Source organism: Zea mays, chromosome 1 (genome assembly GCF_902167145.1).
Source record: "Zea mays cultivar B73 chromosome 1, Zm-B73-REFERENCE-NAM-5.0, whole genome shotgun sequence".
In the NCBI taxonomy this organism is placed as follows: Eukaryota; Viridiplantae; Streptophyta; class Magnoliopsida; order Poales; family Poaceae; genus Zea; species Zea mays.
The window spans coordinates 136,261,167-136,275,325 of NC_050096.1; the positions used below are offsets into that span (position 1 = coordinate 136,261,167).

General features: G+C 44.6%; 1 protein-coding gene and 1 pseudogene across 1 annotated transcript; both read left to right on the top strand.

Annotated features, from left to right (window-relative positions):
- Positions 1 to 5,525, top strand: part of LOC109943303 (probable serine/threonine-protein kinase abkC) — a 39,491-nt pseudogene extending 33,966 nt beyond the window's left edge.
- A 1,063-nt stretch (positions 5,526 to 6,588) lies between these two features.
- On the top strand, positions 6,589 to 8,273 carry LOC111590446 (corepressor interacting with RBPJ 1). Its single transcript, XM_023301258.1, has 6 exons — positions 6,589 to 6,789; positions 7,276 to 7,282; positions 7,433 to 7,582; positions 7,713 to 7,759; positions 7,905 to 8,081; positions 8,206 to 8,273. The coding sequence occupies exons 1-6, from the start codon at positions 6,589 to 6,591 to the stop codon at positions 8,254 to 8,256; spliced, it is 633 nt and encodes a 210-aa protein (XP_023157026.1). The 3' UTR covers positions 8,257 to 8,273.
- The last annotated feature ends 5,886 nt before the right edge of the window (positions 8,274 to 14,159 follow it).

Genomic DNA, 14,159 nt, shown 5'->3' on the forward strand with positions numbered 1-14,159 from the left:
GAATCATACCTTTTTGTAACTCCTGGAAATAGTCCTCAACAGATTGAGAACCTTGCTGAAAACGCTGCATTTTATTAAGCAAATCACGAGCATAATACGAAGGCACAAATCGATGTCGCATCGCAGCTTTCAACTGATCCCAAGTGGTTGGAATGGCAGTGGGATGTTTTATTTTATACTCACGCCACCAAATTAAAGAAAAATCAGTAAATTCACTAATAGCAGCTTTAACCTAAGAATGTGCAGCAATATTGTAACACCCCAGGTGTTACCATGGCTAGGGCACATCTATGCACTAATGACTGTGATCACATGTGTAAGAAACTTAAGGAGAAGAGTATAAGAACCTTGGAGACTAGGTTTTAACCAAGAAATGTGAATGACCAAAAGCATTACCCAAGCTTGTGGCACTTATCACCTTGGACAAGAAGGGAGTAAACCCTAGACCTCTCTTGAACCCCTATCTCCTAAACACCTTGGTTGAAGGGGAGAGATTAAGCAAAGGTGCAAATCATGACCAAACCTTTGGCATAAAGTTAAGTAACTTATTAATCTACAAATATAGAGAGGAAACATTTCTAAAAGACCCCTTAAGAAACCCCAAATCCATTCCTTAAGTAGAGAAACAGCTAGAGCTCTCTAATTCTCTCTAAGTCAAAATCTACACCTAATCTAAAGATCCACCGTGTTCACCTTGAAGATGGCACCAAAACCACCTAAGTTCTATACCAAAAATGTGGCATACCACCTAAGGCACCCCCTGGAAAAAGTTGAGACCGAGCCCTTGACATTTGACATGTCTTGGCATCACTTTTGTCGTGCAGCGGGCAGGGGGACACGCCAGATTTGACATCCACATATCTTCTGACCTAGGGCTTATCTTCCCTTGGAACTCACATACAAGAGATAGCCATAGGTGCCAGGAAGAGGTCTGCGCCGGATTTTTGCCAAGATTCGCACGTTTGCGATCTCAGCATGCTTTTGAACACGGGCAGATGAACACCTCCACGTGTTCGACGCGTTCTGCGCGCGCCAGAGCATGCCCACGCCCGACCTCGCGTGCTCCGCGTCGCGCCAAAGCCCAGCCGGTGCCGTTGCCCGCGCCCGCGCCTATAAAGCCCCTAGGGACTTCGGCCGTACCCCTCCGCGCACGCTCGACTTCACCGGAGCCCGAATCCACCGGCGTTTGCCCCATGCACGGCGTGCCCCGCGACCACCCGAGCCCCTGCCACCGTAGACCGGCCAACAGAACCCTTCCCAACCCTCGGAGAAGACTGTGCACACCTCGGTGAAGCTCCCCGAGCAAGGAATCGGAGTTTGCTTCGCCGGAGAAGCCAGTCCACGGTCGCCAGACTTCGCCCGACCGCCGGTGAGCGTAGACCGGGTAATCCTCTGCTCCATTCTTCGATTCCTTGTGCACACAGCCTCTACGTCACCCCGTGAAGCTCATCGTGCCCTTTGATTGAACTAGATCGTCGTGGTTTAGCCGGAACAACCGCCACCGACGAGACCACCCGCCTGCGCGCGTGGACCGGACGTCGAGCCGTACCGTCGTGACCGCCACCGTCGAGTCGTACACCGTTGTGACCGCCAGGAACTCTCGGAGCCAACCCTGCCCCTCGCCGGACCTCTCCCGCCGATGGTAAGCCGCGCCGCCCTTTTCTTTTCCGCGGGTACTGTTTAAACCTAGGGAGGGACCGCGGGGGAGAAGAAGAAAAGGCTAGGGGGTTTTGCGCTTTGTCAGTGACTCAGGGGAATAGTAGCGCAGGGGTATAACTGAGAGGATTAGTTTGGAAAGAACCCGAGGACTTCGGTGCAAAGTGGTTTTTCCAGGAAACCTTTTATTTAATCTGATTTAAATTCAAACAGAACTCGAATAATTCATATCTTCTGTTCTGTTCACCCAAATCGAGTCAAACCAATTTTGCCAGATCTTAAATAATGTAAACTACTTAAGAAAAATATAAAACCCCTCAGTGTTATAGAAAACTTTAGAGTTGTGAATTAAATGATTAATTGGCCAAAGGCAAAAAGAAATAAGGAAAAATAGTTACACTATTTAACTGAAGTTAAGAAAATTTAGAGAAGTACTTGATCACCTACTGATCTGTTTAAAAATGATAAACCCCTCTGTATACCCCATTAAGGTAAAGTTTGCCATTTATTTCACCTTGTGCTTAAAGTTAAAGAAAATAGAAAAGGTAACTTAAATAGAGAACCAAGGAGCATCCATATTTTTGTTAGTCTACTTATTCAGTATAGTTCACTAGAAAAATCTATTATACTCTGGTTTAGTACAAAGTAATTGGGATATCTTTTATTTTTAAGAAAACAAGGAAAACTTAGAAAAACCCTAGAAACATAATCCCAAGGTGAAAACACCCCAAACCTTGAGATAATTAATGAATTGTTATTAAGAACGTAGGAAAAATATGAAATCTGCTGTTTGACATTTTTCAAATAACAAGATAGTAGAAAGTGCCTTTTTGACATTAAACTTTAGAAAATCACAACTAAATAACCACCAATTAACTTTCTGTGATTTTTGGCACAGAAGCTTGTGATTACTGTTAGATGCCAACAAAAATAACCCTTAGGACAGAACCCACCCCTAGTTAAGAGTTGTAGTGCAAAGTGACCCCCTTTGCCCAACTTTTGTTATTTTTGTCCAAGGCATAATCTTTTTATTCTGGACCTCAAATTCTTAGAAAAGACTATAGTGACCAATGGCAACCCACTGTAATTTTTACAGAATTTTTGGAAAAGGTTAAACCACTGTTGTAGTTCAAACCCACACTAGAATTCATATTAAAAAAATGAAAAAGGGGAAATTGATAGTAGAAACTTGTGTCACCCTAACCCCACTAGCAAAACCCTTTTTAAATTGCCCACTGAAATATGTAAGGAAAATACAAATCCACTATGCTTATTCTCAACCAAACCTAAACCTAGAATGATAAGCATAAACCACTAAAAGTCACGTATGACCAAGAAACCCTGAGTTACTAACTAACTTAGTTTTTCTTCTTTTCGCATAATGTTGTTAAATCCTGCGTAATCATGACATACATATTCATTGCATTCGATAGACTGCAACCTCGCTGACAGAGAGTACGTCCTCGTGCCGGAGCAAGGAGCTGCTCAGGAGGTAGCCCCAGATCCAGCACCAGAGCCTGCACCAGAGGATCTGCCTGCCACTGCTTTGGAAGGCAAGCCCCGGTTTATGCATAACCTATTATTTATGTTATTTTACTACACTTATTGATTGTAGGATTGAATGTGCACTTAAGTGTAGGAGTTGTTTGAAACCCTAGTTGCATGATCTCAGGAATCCTGTTGAGATGAATACTAGTATGCTAGGTCGAGTAGCTGCTTTATTAATTAGGATCTCGATAGAAGTCGAGTGATTTTTCTAGCACTCGCGCGAGATCAGGAAATTGGTTGTATCCACTTTCTTATCATAATGATGCTGGTTTGTGGACAACAATCCATGGGGATTGGTTGTCCACGGGATAAAAATTGGAATAAGGATTAAGGTGTGGTACCGTGTGTCAAGCGTTTGAACGTACTAAACACATACCGAGAAATATGGTAAATCGGTAAGCCTAGTACCTGAGTGAACCTGCCCGCAGATTGCCCTCCTCACGCGACCTGAGACGTGGTCTCCCATTCCGGTTATGGTGGGTACCACTACAAGAAACTGACAAAAGTTCGTGGGGCAAACTAAGAACGTGGGTACCGACGTTCTTATTTTAGTTAAGTTCATGGGTTTGACGAAGAACGTGGGTACCCACGTTTTTAATTTAAGTTCGTGCGGCCTAGCTAAAATCGTCGAACTTAAGGTATTAGAAACGTGGGTACTCACGTTTTTAATTTAAGTTCGTGGGCCAGCAGAAAACCGTCGAACTTAACTTAAAAAAAAACAAAACCCTTAACCCGCGGGACTCATCTATACCTCACCGTCTCTCACACGCTCCATCCCCTCCACGCCGCCGCCGCCAAACACAGACTTGCAAGCCGCGCCGCCGGACCCGCGCTGCCGGGACGCCGGACCCGCGCCGCCGGGTCGCCGGACCCGCGCCGCCGGACCGCGTCGACACTCCCTCGCCACTGGGGTTAAGGTGACGGAGCTTCTTCGTACCATTCTCTTGGGGTTTCTGGGGTGGTGCTAACTGCTTAACAATGGAGTGCGCATCAGGCGCTGGACCGGGTGGTCGTGGAGGCCGGGCGGCACGGGGTGCGGCTGATCCTGAGCCTGGCGAACAGCCTCAGCCTAGCGAACAACCTGGAGGCGTACGGTGGCAAGACGCAGTACGTGCGATGGGCGTGGGAAGAGGGCGTCGGCATGTCCGCCTCCAACGATTCCTTCTTCTACGATCCAGCCATCCGCGACTACTTCAAAGTCTACCTCAAGGTTAGCTCAGCCCCCATCAATCTCGGTTCAGAATGCATTTCAGAGTCAGCTTGCCTGGAAGCGACTTGTAGCACTAGGTTCTCATGCACCAAAAGCATCTCCAATTTTTAGTAAGGTTGCTTGTGCCATTGGCTTGGCTGTGAGTAGGTCTAATATAGCTCCTTACCTTGTCGCTTTTATTGCGGGAGAGGTAATGCTAGCGCAGAAGACATCTGCAGATGGAGAATACTACACAATACGTGAGCGAGCTCAGGATGGCCGTATTTACGTTACCTCTCTAATATATTCGGTAGTAGAATTGGTTATTATAATCTTCAGATAAATATATTTGGCATTGCTGTTCACTCCAAGTATACTGATGGCCCCATTTGCAGAGACTCTTGGCAGTAAGTATAGGAAAACATGGCTTCGACTTGTCCATAGTACTTTGGAGCTTGCAGGTCCTGTGTTTATCAAATGGGGCCAATGGGCTGCAACACGCCCTGATCTGTTTCCAAGTGACCTTTGTACTGAATTATCAAAGCTGCACACAAAAGCACCAGCTCACAGCTTTACCTATGCTAAGAAAACTGTTGAGAAAGCTTTTGGTCGAAAGCTATCAGACATTTTTGAAGAGAACCCTGTTGCATCTGGAAGTGTTGCTCAAGTGCATCGGACTGTTCTACGATTCCGGTATCCTAATCGGTAGACAAAGCGTGTAACTGTTGCAGTAAAAGTAATGCATCCTGGTGTAGGGGATTCAATAAGAAGAGATTTCAATATCATCAATGTCGTAGCAAAGATATCTAGATATATCCCCACGCTGAATTGGTTGCACCTAGATGAGAGTGTACAATAGTTTGCTGTCTTCATGATGTCTGAAGTTGACCTTGCAAGGGAAGCTGCTCATCTGAGCCGGTTTATCTACAACTTCCGAAGGTGGAAGGATGTATCTTTCCCAAGACCTCTCTATCCACATGTTCATCCTGCTATTTTAGTTGAGACTTACGAGCATGGGGAGAGTGTTTCACGCTATGTTGATGACCTTGAAGGACATGATCGAATTAAAAGTGCTCTGGCCCATATTGGTACTCACGCGCTCTTGAAAATGCTACTGGTAATGTATTTTTAGAATAAGCATCCTCATTCATGATTACCATTTGAACAACTGAAGAAATTAGTACCATGCAAAATCAGGATTATATGCTGTAAATATCGTAGAGTCTTCAATATTTTATTTATGCATCAAAATGGTACTTTTGCTGCTTTGTACTGGAAAATAATTGCTATAAGATATTACTAGTTCTGGACTAAAGATTGTGAGCCTATCGATAAAGTTTCTGTTGCAAACATACCTGTTGTAGGCTTTGCAGCATAGTTATTCATAGGTACTAATTTAAGTGATTGTATTTGAATTTCCTCACACCAGTATAATTCTGGGCCATATTGAGAATTTCCTCACACCAATTCTGGGCCATATTGAGAATTTCCTCACACCAGTATAATTCTTTATCTATAGCTCTTAAAATATACATAATGTCATCTGCTGGTAGCCCACGGTGCCCTTTAGACCTTAATGGGGTAGCTTTGTTCCTTTACCTGCTAGGGACGTTGCAATAAACAGGAAGTGGATTATGGAGTGGTGCGCAAGAATGCATGTACACGTGTAGGCTTTACATGGCTCTGCTAATTAGCTCAACTGAGACGAACAACCGGGGTTGCTGATGTCCTATCATATTGCCACAGTTGTTTGCTCCTTTGCCAAGTTTATATACGATGTTATATCCTTTTTGGCTGGAAGGACAATTGGGTGTTTTCTTTATCATTTGCCCCTCTCTAGAAATTGTTACATGTAGCATTTCCTGTCCAATAATGATTTTCCTCCTGTCACTTAGCTTTACCAGATCGGACTTCTGATTCCACGTCGCTATCAACAACCAACTAGTTGTATCACTACTTAACTATTGCGTTCTATATGTGGTGGCAACAAGTATGTCTAGGGAATTCTAGTTCTTGGCAGCAGGGTGGGAGTGCTGGAGTAGGATTTTTTATTCATTGCCTTGGAACTAATAACCTGTTCGTTTTAAGGGTTTCTTCAATCGAATCTTATATAGTGCTTATATTTTGGTTGAGTGGTTTATCTTAAAAAACCTTTCTTTTCTGCTGGGTTCTAATCATCCTTGGATAATGTGCAGATGGAGAGGGTTTGTGAGAACACGGTGTCTGTTGAGCTCAAGCAAACTAAGTCGAACAACTTCGTCCCGTTCATCCGGTCAGGGGAGTGGTCTAATATTGGAGGTCGCGATTACATGGAACATGCCCATGTTTGCATCTCTGATCTGGCGAAGAATTTTGGCTCTAACTCAGCGGTTGATGAAGTCATCTCCTTCTACGGGGTAATTACCTGTTCACTCTTGAATATCCAATCCATTCTTCGACAAGGAAATCATGTCCTTTGGTTCTTCTGAAGCTATATCTCCCTTTGTTGCAAATTCTAATGCACTACTCATGCTAGATTACATTAGTAATCTGCTTTAGATGAAAATGCAATGCAACTGTCATAATTGGATACTTAGCATCCTGAAATTTTGCCCTGGCAGACTAGTATCGTGCTCATTTTATGTGTCGTCCACTTTGGTCACCTCGCCATAATCTAATATCAGAAGCCTTTATATAAAACATTCACATCTTTTGCATGCCCTCACTCAAAATAACAGTATTCCATCTTGGTTTTGATGTTTTTGCTTGGGTGATTCATATGTTGACTATTGAGTCACTCGTAAGTAGTAAGTCCCAATCGTAGTGTCTTTATAGACGAACCTTAGTAATTCCAAACAGGGCCTATTTAGGATTTTCAGGTTCTCGGTTTTATTTTGTAACAGATTCCAGGTTTCCAGCACTCAGTACCACTATTTGGATAAGCATATTGTGCCTTTTAATGTTAGCAACATTTATTGTTACTCCAAGATCTATTCTAATTGCCAACACTTTTTTATAAGCAGTTCTGTAGTTATTGATGGTATTCATATTCACTGTCAGGAAGAGGAACTGAAAGGGGCGAGCTGAAGGCTGACAAAGACAAAATTATGAGAGAGTATAGAGCTCAACTGGATGCTGAAAGAGCTCAAAAGCTAGCAAACGGAAGAAATCACTCAAGGTTAAACTCAAAATCATCATCTTCCAAGAAAGGTAATGGGCAACCTACCAAATAAATATCTGTAATGTTAGAATCTTAGTATTTTCATCACTTCCCATTCCTCAAATATAAATATATTGCATCTATTATATGGCTCTTCTGAAAAAAGAAGTTTGAAAACAGAGAGGAAGGATAAGGACGCAAAGAAAAGAAGTAAAAAGAGGAGAAAGGTATACTCTAGCTTATGACCTGCTGCCTATTTGTGAAATTGTTGTGATTTACCTAATGGAAATATATTTAGTTATGATAACTCTGTTCTAGGTACTTTGCTTACTTAAAATTTGTTTGATGCCCTCACCTTTAAATCTTTAACAGCACAAAAGTTCATCAGAGTCAAGTTCCAGCTCATCTTCAGAATCTTCAAGCAGCGACGATGAGGATAGGGGTTTAAGGAAGTCTAGATCACAGTCGAGATCAAAGAGAACAAGGAAGGAAAAGAAGAGCCGGTCAAGGTCCAAGCGCAGAGGCAGTGAAAGCGAGGAGGAAGGCCCGATACGCCTCTCTAAATTCTTCGGGAAGTAAAGAGTAGACGCTGCTGTACCCAAGACGCCTTTTTCATTTTGAAACATAGATTGGTGGGTTTGGATGTATCATTCAACACAAATTACTTCTGAAGGTTGAGCGAGCCGTTTACCATGGTGTTCTCAATATGATGCTCAGCTGTTAAGAGGGTATGGTCAAGTTGTGTGGCTTCCAAAAACTTTTTAAGCAACTGGTAAGTCATTGTTAAATCGTTGTACCTTGGAGGATTTGATGCCATATATTTGAGACATTGAACTGCTATATTTATGTTAAGACTTTACATACGCAGTCAGTTGTTTTAGTTATATTCTCTTTTGCTATATTTATGTTAAGACTTTACATGCCTAGTCAGTCGTTTCCAATCTGTAAATCTTCCAGCGCCTGACATGGTGAGGAAGGTTGTTAGACCCTACTGAAACTTCCCTCTCTTTGTTACATCACTTTGCATCTTCCAGCGCCTAACATGCTTTAGTGAATCTAGAATTTAGTGTTGTGAGAGCTGTTTTGTTGTGACATGCTTTGGACTGTTAGGTGGCGGAATTCTGAATTTTCAGATTTGGAATAGCGTCTAAGTCTGAATTTCCAAAGTAGTTTCTTGGACAGTTAACATCGCGGATCCTTTGCACGATGCATCATTTTAAATAACACGGTGTTGCGTCTTGAAATGAAGTCTGTTTTCATTCTCATGTTCATGTTCATGCACAAATATGGAAGCCACATTTTGTGTTTATCATGCTTTCCTATATCTTTGTGTACATGTGATTTAATGCCAGTTGTGTATTTATGAGAATTTTGGTTTATTTTGTAGGATTCTGGCTCTCATCAAGTGACTCCTCCCCCTCACGTTGACTTTGCGGACATATGTCTCAATTCTAGTGGTGGAGCTACGAACAACAATCTGATGTCCTGATCGAGAGCGATGGAGTTAATGTTTGAACTTGTGTGTTTGAACTTGTGAACTAAAAATGTGTACTATGGATGTGAACTTGTGTGAATTTGTGAACTTATGTATTTGGACTTATGTGAATTTGTGAACTTATATATTTGGACTTGTGTGAATTTGTGATATGAACATATATCAATGTGTTTGAAATATGTATTGTATGTGATATATTGTGTTGCATGTGATATTATATGTGTCTAATTTTTCATTTTTGTATTTATATTTTTTTTCTAGAAAAGGGCTAAGAACGTGGGTACCCACGTTCTTAAGGTTAAGAACGTGGGAACCATCGAACTTATTGTGCAGTCCTCGCAGACCCACGCAGGGTTAAGAACGTGGGTGCCCACGTTCTTAAGGTTAAGAACGTGGGTACCGTCGAACTTATTGTTCAGTCCACGCAGACCTCCGCAGGACACATAAGTTCGACGGCCACGTGACCCCGTCGAACTTAACCTTAAGAACGTGGGTGCCGTCGAACTTATGGGAACAAATTCGACGGCCCCCGTCGAACTTAAAAACGCACGTTCTTAATGTTAAGTTCGACGGTACCCACGTTCTTAATTTTAAGTTCGACGGTACCCACGTTCTTAAGGTTAAGTTCGACGGGGCCGTCGAACTTACTTCTCTAAGTTCATCCAAAAATCGTCGTCGGCTATATTCGTCGGTAAACGCACGTTCTTACGGTAAGTTCGACGGCTTATTACATTAAGTTCGACGGTTTTTCACCCATGTTCTTTAACCAGTTTCCTGTAGTGTACAAGTGCGGTCACTGCACGACGGCAGTCGGGGTCAATGAGGCATTATACGCCAAGGCGTTGAGCCCCTTTCTGTTGCCAGGGAATCGATGGGGACGGCTGATGTGTGTGGGGACGGAGTGCCCCTACATGTCGTGTGTTTAGGTTTACCTTGCAAGGAAACTCGATTCAAATCGTCTGCTTTTCGCAGCTAATGAGACTGCTTGATCCATGCTGCTACATTGAGTAACAATTGGAAATGTGATGAGTTGACACAAGATGTTGATTGCTAAATATGTTTGATACCATGTATGAGTAGATAGTACACTTTTAGCCTTAAGAGAGTCACACTTAAACTTGACAAAGCTAAAACTTGATTTATAAACTCAGCTAGTGCTTTTGGCAACCAAACCCCACAACCAAACAGCTGCATGTCTAGAGGTAGAGGAGTAGACTCCTCACACCGGGTAAGTCTAGCTGAGTATTAGTATACTCAGCCTTGCTTGTTGCATAATTTTACAGGTTCTTTGGAGGACATGGTTGCTGGAGTGACTTGGCCGTCCATCTTGCCACCGGGTTGGACTGTCGAGTGGGACCCCGCCTCGGCTGAGGAGGAGCATGAGGAGTGATGGGACAGGCATCCCCATCTCTCTGTTTATTTATCGTTAGTCTCATTCCGCTGCACTTCGAACAATGATGACTACTTTTGCAAAAACTCCGATGATGATGTAATAATTTAATACCCCTTAATGTATGGTTTTATGTTTTATTGTATTTGCTCTGTGACTCATCATCGAGTGAGATCGTGGTACTTGATCCTGTCAGTGGCCTCGTCGGACTAGATCCGAGGGATTGACGAGTTATTCCCATTTAAGTGTGGTCTAGCCTCTAAGGCGGGACTTGGGCACTTAAGTTGGAATAATTCGGGCAGTTCCGCCACAGCTGGTATCGGAGCTTGTACCACCACAGAGAAATCAATAAACTATAAATACCATCCTTTTCCAAAGTAAAACTTGATAGAAACAAATGTTGGATAGATCGTAGGACGATCAGGATAGACCTAGGACGTGAAGCCTTAGGAGGATAGAGGGGTAGTTAGGTGGCTAAGTGATTGAGCCCTACAGGCTACTATAAGGGATGGGGGTTCTTCCCTATTCCCCTTTACGTTGATGTGAGATCTTTCAGGACGAGCATGCATGCATTCTTAATTAAACTAATGGATAATTGGGTAAGAACTTTAATACAAACTGATGACCAACTAAGTACCCCAGTACCATTGTTGTAGTTAGAAGAGAGGCTGAGTTGTGTTTCCTTTTCTTTTTATAATTCTTTTTCTTTTACTTACGCTTAACCGTACACATATGACTTCCCACGGATCCTCGAACGAAGGGAATGCACTGTCCCACACTGACGGGCTTGCACGAGAGGGCTTTCCCCGTATTCTGTGGGAGGTACTTCAGGGGGCCGGATACACGACGCCTCCTCAGTACGCGGTGCAGCAGTTCGAGAAGCACCGAGTGCCCCGCTGTAGGGTGAGGATGACCCTGGAGCCTCATCTCCTACAGCCAGGCTGGCGTTCGCTGGACTCCGAGTCCTTTGGATACCGGGCTGAGGATACGATCGAGGCGATTGCTCTGCACGGATTGACCACTTTCTGCGGATTCCACCCCTTGGAGCTATCCACCCACCCCATTGGCTTGTTCCCCGCTGAGAAGGAGGACGACCCAATGTGGAAGGACCGAGTGGAGCATGCCAAGGACATCTGGGCTATCTACCCAGGTCAGACTGCTCACTTGACAGTGCGGTGCATGAATGCCTATACCGTCTGCAAGTGATGCGTGGTGAGGCAATGTCCCATCTGATGGCACTGTTGGAGGCAACTAAGATCACCCTGGATAACAGAGAGGAGCTTGTGGTTGACTTGTCCACTAAGATGGTGGAAAAAGACTTATAGGTGGAGCAGCTGTCGAATGAGATCCAAGAGCTTGAGGAACTGGTGGGAACAAGGGAGAACACCATCGAGGTTCTTGAGGATCAGCTTATCAACACTCAACAGCAGCTTGCCGAGGCTAACGAGCACCTGGATATGCATCACCAGGAGATCCAGGACATGGAGGCCAACGAGGATGTCGACATCGAGGGAGGAGAGGAGCCTGCCTCCAGCTTGGACACTGCTGGCTCAGGGAGACCACCTTCCCCCAAGTCGAGTGTTGCCTCGTTCGCTCACCAGGTACCAGGGATAGAGCTAGAAGTCAGTGATAGTAGAACTCCTCGAAGCTAGCCTAGCTTTTGCACCCTTGGGGTACTAGGCTAGATAGAGTTGAGTCCTTTTGGGTTGTTGATGTAATCGCGATAAACTCTTTTGGAAGCATGGTTGATGAATGATGTCAGCCTTAATTTAAGAAGGAAATTTATGCAATGTGAAATCTTTTATGATTATGCAAGAATCTATCAGTTTCGCCTATTAACTCTTTCATCGCGCTTGAACCTTGAACCTCAAAGATGTGTATTAAAAATATATGTGATTTTTCAGATGGCCGGGAGAGCGCGTCGTGGTCAAAATGAGAGTGTTCCTCCACCGCCGCCACCGCCTCCTACTCTGCAGGAGCTAATGGCCCAGCAGAATGAGATCTTGAGGCAGCTAGCTCAGCGTCAGCCGCCACCCCAGCACTATGGTGGTGGTGATAATCAGCGTCACCCCGCCGCAGCCACCTACCAGGAGTTCCTCAGTACCCAGCCACCATTGTTCACCAGGGCAGAGGACCCACTTGATGCGGATGTATGGTTGAGAGTAGTGGAATCCAAATTCCCGCTACTCCATGGAGCTTGTTCAGAGGTCACTAAAGTCAGGTTCGCCACCCAGCAGCTTCGCGGACCCGCAAGGACTTGGTGGGACCATTTTCTTGCTATGCAACCAGATGACCGAGAGGTAGAATGGAGAGAGTTCAAGGCATCTTTCAGGGGGCACCATATACCAGCAGGCATTATGGACCGAAAGCTCAACGAGTTTCTGGCACTCACTCAGGGAAATAGGACAGTGTTACAGTATGCTCAGGCCTTCAATGACCTGTGCCAGTATGCCGGATATCACGCAGACACAGACGAGAAGAAGAGGGACAGGTTCAGAAGGGGGCTCAGCACTAAGCTCCGTGATCGTCTCTACACCGTCAGGGCCAACAGCTATAATGAGTTGGTCAACATGGCCATTTCTCAGGAGGATTATATCACGGCTCGTCAGGCAGAGAAGAAGAGGAAGACCCCTGTGGCAGGACATTCAGCTCAGCCACAGCGTTTCAGGATTGTGTCTGACACTCAGAACAGGGGACCGCAGCAGCAGCAAGGACGTTGGGTGATCCGACCACAGCAGTAGCAGCAGGCACCCAACCGTACCCAGTTTCCAGCTCAGAGGAACAATCAACAGCAGCAGCAACATCGTCAAGCCAATGACAACAGGTGTTTCACATGTGGCAACACCGGACATTATGCCAAGAATTGCCCCAGAAATCAGCAGAGGCAGGGGCAGAATGTTAATCAAAACCAAGGCAAGAGGCAGAAGGTGCAAGTGAGGCAAGGCAGGCTGAACTTCACTATCATGGTTGATATTCCAGAGGGAGCACCCGTCATGACTGGTATCTTTACAGTTTTGAATTATCCTGCTATTATTATTTTTGATTCTGGTGCATCACACAGTTTTATCAGTGCCAAATTTAGTGCCAAGTGCTAATTACCTTTTCACCACACTGATGGGAGTATTACAATTTCAACACCAGGAGGCAGGGTTGCCACCTACCAAATCAATAGGCAAGTGCCTATAAAATTGGGTAGTCTTGTGATTAGAACCACCCTTCTCATCTTAGGATTGGATAGCGTGGATATTATATTGGGAACTGATTGGTTAACCAGGCATCAGGCAGTATTGGATATTGCAGCAAGGGCCATTGAGATTCACTCCCCTGCTTACGGCGAGACTACTTTATATTTGCCTGATCAGGGTTGTACACGTTCTTGTGCATTCACTATGATAGAGTCACCAGTGGAAAGGATCCCAGTGGTCCTTGACTACCCAGATGTTTTTCTGGATGAATTGCCAGGGATGCCACCTGATAGAGACATTGAGTTCGCAATTGAATTACAACCCGGGACTGCTCCTATCTCCAAGAGACCCTATAGGATGCCTCCCGCGGAATTGGCAGAACTGAAAAGGCAACTGCAAGAGTTGTTGGACAAGGGGTTCATTCGCCCAAGTACTTCACCTTGGGGATGCCCAGCCTTGTTTGTAAAGAAGAAGGATGAAAGTCTGAGAATGTGCGTCGATTACCGCCCTCTCAATGCGGTGACCATCAAGAACAAATACCCACTGCCCCGCATTGA